General features: G+C 52.8%; 1 protein-coding gene across 1 annotated transcript in view; it reads left to right on the top strand.

Moving 5' to 3' along the window:
- Positions 1-3,545, top strand: part of CC2D1B (coiled-coil and C2 domain containing 1B) — a 19,009-nt gene that overhangs the window by 1,809 nt on the left and 13,655 nt on the right. Inside the window, exons 3-6 of the mRNA XM_015566943.1 lie at positions 1,028-1,172; positions 2,123-2,235; positions 2,841-2,999; positions 3,379-3,538. Coding sequence (XP_015422429.1) covers positions 1,028-1,172; positions 2,123-2,235; positions 2,841-2,999; positions 3,379-3,538 — 577 coding nt within the window. The remainder of the gene's footprint in view (positions 1-1,027; positions 1,173-2,122; positions 2,236-2,840; positions 3,000-3,378; positions 3,539-3,545) is intronic.

Below are 3,545 nucleotides of genomic sequence, written 5' to 3'. Positions count from 1 at the left end.
GCGGGGCAGGGGCCAACTGGGCCATCCGGGCGGTGTCACCATTAGCGCAGGGACTTGGAGCCCTGCCTCCAGGAGTTGGCAGAGCCCGTAGGGACACTGCCTGGCCTCCGCTGCACACGTGTCGGGGATGAGGCCTGAACTCAACCCAGGCACCCTCCTGCCATGGCCGCCTCGAGGGATCTGGAGGCTTCAGGAACCACCAGTTCATGGGGTACTGATGGGGCCTCGGCACTCTGATGGGTTCATTTAGGGCCACAACGCTGCTTACCAGCCACAGGTGCCAGGGCTTGAGGGCTAATCTGCTGGGAGAGCTTTGCAGCCTTAGGGGTCTGTTCCCTAATCTCTGTTTATTCTGGGCTCAAATCCTGGGACCTCTTAAAAGAGGCAGGTAAGGAAGGTGTAGGATAAAGGGCATAGACTCAAGTCATATGACCTCATTTTCAATTCTAGTTCTGCCACTTAACAAGGCTGTCTCAGTATCATCTGACTGTGATAGGGGCCACCTCTGTTTAGAGGAGTCAGATTCATACAGACAGAACGTAGAATGTGGGTATTGGGCTGGGGGAGGGGAAATGGGAGTTATTGTTTAATGGGCGCACAGTTTCAGTTTTGCAAGATGGAAAGAGTTCTGTGGATGGAGAGTGGTGATAGTAGCACAACAGTGTGACGTACTTAATGCCACTGAGCTGTACACTTTAAAATGGTTATGATAATAGTTTCCAGGTTATGTGTGTTTTATAATTTTTTTAAAAATAGAACCTACCCCTTAGGATTGTGAGAATTAATTAACGTGAGTTCTAAGTAAATACAGTGCTGTCATTGTTGTAATAATAATGGCATTGTGGTCTTACTGTCTTTATAGTCACCAGGGAGTATACTAAGGGGTAATATTGTAGGCCTCAGTTTCCCTTTCTGCACATTGGGCCTCACAGTGAAGGAGCCACTGATCTCTAGGAGCCTGGCTGTGGGGCTGGGCTACATCCTTGGCCCCATTGTATGGTTCCTAAGAAATCTTCTCTGCTCTCAGCTGGGGCTCTTTGTGGAGTTCAGCCCTGAGGACATGCTGCTGGGGGTGGAGGAGACTGAAGATGATGAGGACTTGGAGGCTGAGCTGCTGGCCCTCACTGGGGAAGCAGGGACCACAGGCAGGAAGCCAGTCCCCAAAGGGAAGGGTAAGTTGTTGGTGCTGGGCTGGACTTGGTGCTGGGACCAGATGGGCTCAAGCAGGTGGTGGAGAGAGTCCTCACAGCTCTGAGGATGCAGCCACATCACCTGGTCGTCCTGCTACCCATGTCCCTTCTGCAGCACTCTCACCAAGAGCTCGTCTTGCCCTGCTCACACACCTGTGATGGGGAGCTCACTCCTTCCCTGACTGCCCCCCTTCATGTGGACAGTCAGCAGTATGATTCTCTGGCTGACTCAGGTCTCTACCCTTAGCCCAGCCAGGGCCTGGTATAGAGTAGGGCTCAGCACAGACTGAATTGGGCACTAATAAGCGCATAGAAGTTGTATCTGATGAATAAGCGGAATCATCCTGCCTAGCCTGGAAGAGGACAGAGACCTGAAGTCTGGGAGGGTCAGAGGATCTAAATCTTCCTCTTCTCACCAGGAACCCTCAGGGAGGACCTCCCCCAACCCTGTACCCCTGAGCTGAGGATAATGGGAGGACCATGGCCCTCCATTTTTTCTCAGTCCAAACCTTTGGGGTTAGATGAGCCTGGGTTTGAATCATGGCTCTGCTACTTATAGGATTGCAATTAATAGGAATATTAATATTGGTAGTTCTCAGTTTACTTCTATAAAAGGAATAATACAACCTGTCTTACAGAATTACTGTGAAGCTCAAATGGATGTTAAAAGTCTTTACATACATGAAAGGTGTAGTTAGAAAAGGATGAATGTGTCTGTGAAGAACGATAGCATAAATGCGGAGAAGAGTCCAGGAAGGTTTCCTTGGGGAGGGTCTTTAGAGCCGAGTCATATGGAAGAGCAGGAGTGTCCCAGGTGGGACTGGCTGTGGAAAGGCAGGGTTTCCTCCTGGGTGTACAAATGTACAGTCATTGAAGGCTCTCCTTCCCTCTTCATGGACCTTTGCTGAGGCCCTGACCCTCTGTTTCCCCAGCCCCCTTACCTATGGCCCACATTGAGAAGTTGGCAGCGGACTGTATGCAGGATGTGGAGGAGGAGGAGGAGGAGGAGGAAGAAGAAGGGCTGGAGGACGATATAGACTTGCTGGTACGTCTGCCAAGCCGGTGTCCTGGGCCTGATCAAACGGCAGAGGAGGCTGGGGTTTGCCCCTGTGTGTGCTCTGATGTTGCACAACTGCCCTGCCCTTCTTGGGGCTGTTTCCTGACTATACGGTGTAAGACTAGTTTCCTCTTTTTTTTTAAAATATATGTTATTGATTTTTTACAGAGAGGAAGGGAGAGGGATAGAGAGTTAGAAACATCGATGAGAGAGAAACATCGATCAGCTGCCTCCTGCACACCCCCCACTGGGGATGATCCCGCAACCCAGGTACATGCCCTTGACTGGAATTGAACCCGGGACCCTTCAGTCCGCAGGCCGACGCTCTATCCACCGAGCCAAACCGGTCAGGGCAGAGACTAGTTTCCTTTGATGTCTGGTCTGCACTCTGTACTTGGGGGTTCTCAGACTTGTGGTCTCACTGTTTCAAGACTGTCTTCAGTCAGATTAAAGAAGTGTTTTGGTAAAGGGGCTTTCAGGCACAGTGACTGATACGGGGAAGTACTGCGGGGAAAAGGGCCTTTATTTTCAGATCCTATCACAGTATGTATGGCCATGAGGCTCCCAAGCTCCTGTGACTTGTGTCTCCCCAGACTGAACTGCAAGAGGTCCTGGGTGCAGATGGGGAAGCTGGGTCCCTGCATGGCAATGAGACAGCCAACATGGGTAGCTCTGAGGATGAGAAGGGACAGGAAAACATTGAGCCTCCAGTGCAGACACCTCTCGCAACAGCCTCAGCCCCAGCAGCTCAGGTAAGTTCTTAAGGGACCTGACAGCCCTGCGGCCGTGTGTCACATGCGCACAGCATAGCTTGCATAGGAAGACGGCAGTAACCCTCAGGCCCTCCCCGGCAGTGCCCCTGCTGAAGCAGTGACTGAGCATGAGGGACTCTTTGGTGCCTGGCTGGCCTCACAGGTCTGTTCTCCCAGACCATCCTCTGTAGCCCCTCACAGCTGGTCTGGGCCTCTGTGTTTGCCTCTGATGGGGCCTTTTGCCTCCTCCTTGAGGCTTTGAGGAGCTCCTCCTTGAACCCAAGAGCTCTGCTTTCTGGGGCAGCTTTGTTGCAGGGAGGGAGCAGCAAGGGCCTAGCTGGCCCTGGAGTGGCCAGGCCCTGAGCTGGAGTATCTACAGGCCGGAGGGCCTCAGGGGCTGCAGGCTCTGCTGGAAGATCGGATCCGCAATTACCGGGAGGCTGCGGCCAGCGCCAAGGAGGCAGGTGAAGCAGCCAAAACCAGGCGCTGTGAGCGCGGCCTAAAGACCCTAGAGGCCCAGCTGGCTGCTGTGAGGAAAGGCAGGAG

The sequence above is a fragment of the Myotis davidii genome, unplaced genomic scaffold, assembly GCF_000327345.1.
Source record: "Myotis davidii unplaced genomic scaffold, ASM32734v1 scaffold79, whole genome shotgun sequence".
Classification (NCBI taxonomy): Eukaryota; Metazoa; Chordata; class Mammalia; order Chiroptera; family Vespertilionidae; genus Myotis; species Myotis davidii.
Note: the sequence above shows the minus strand (reverse complement) of the source record. Positions and strands in the feature narration are given on the sequence as shown.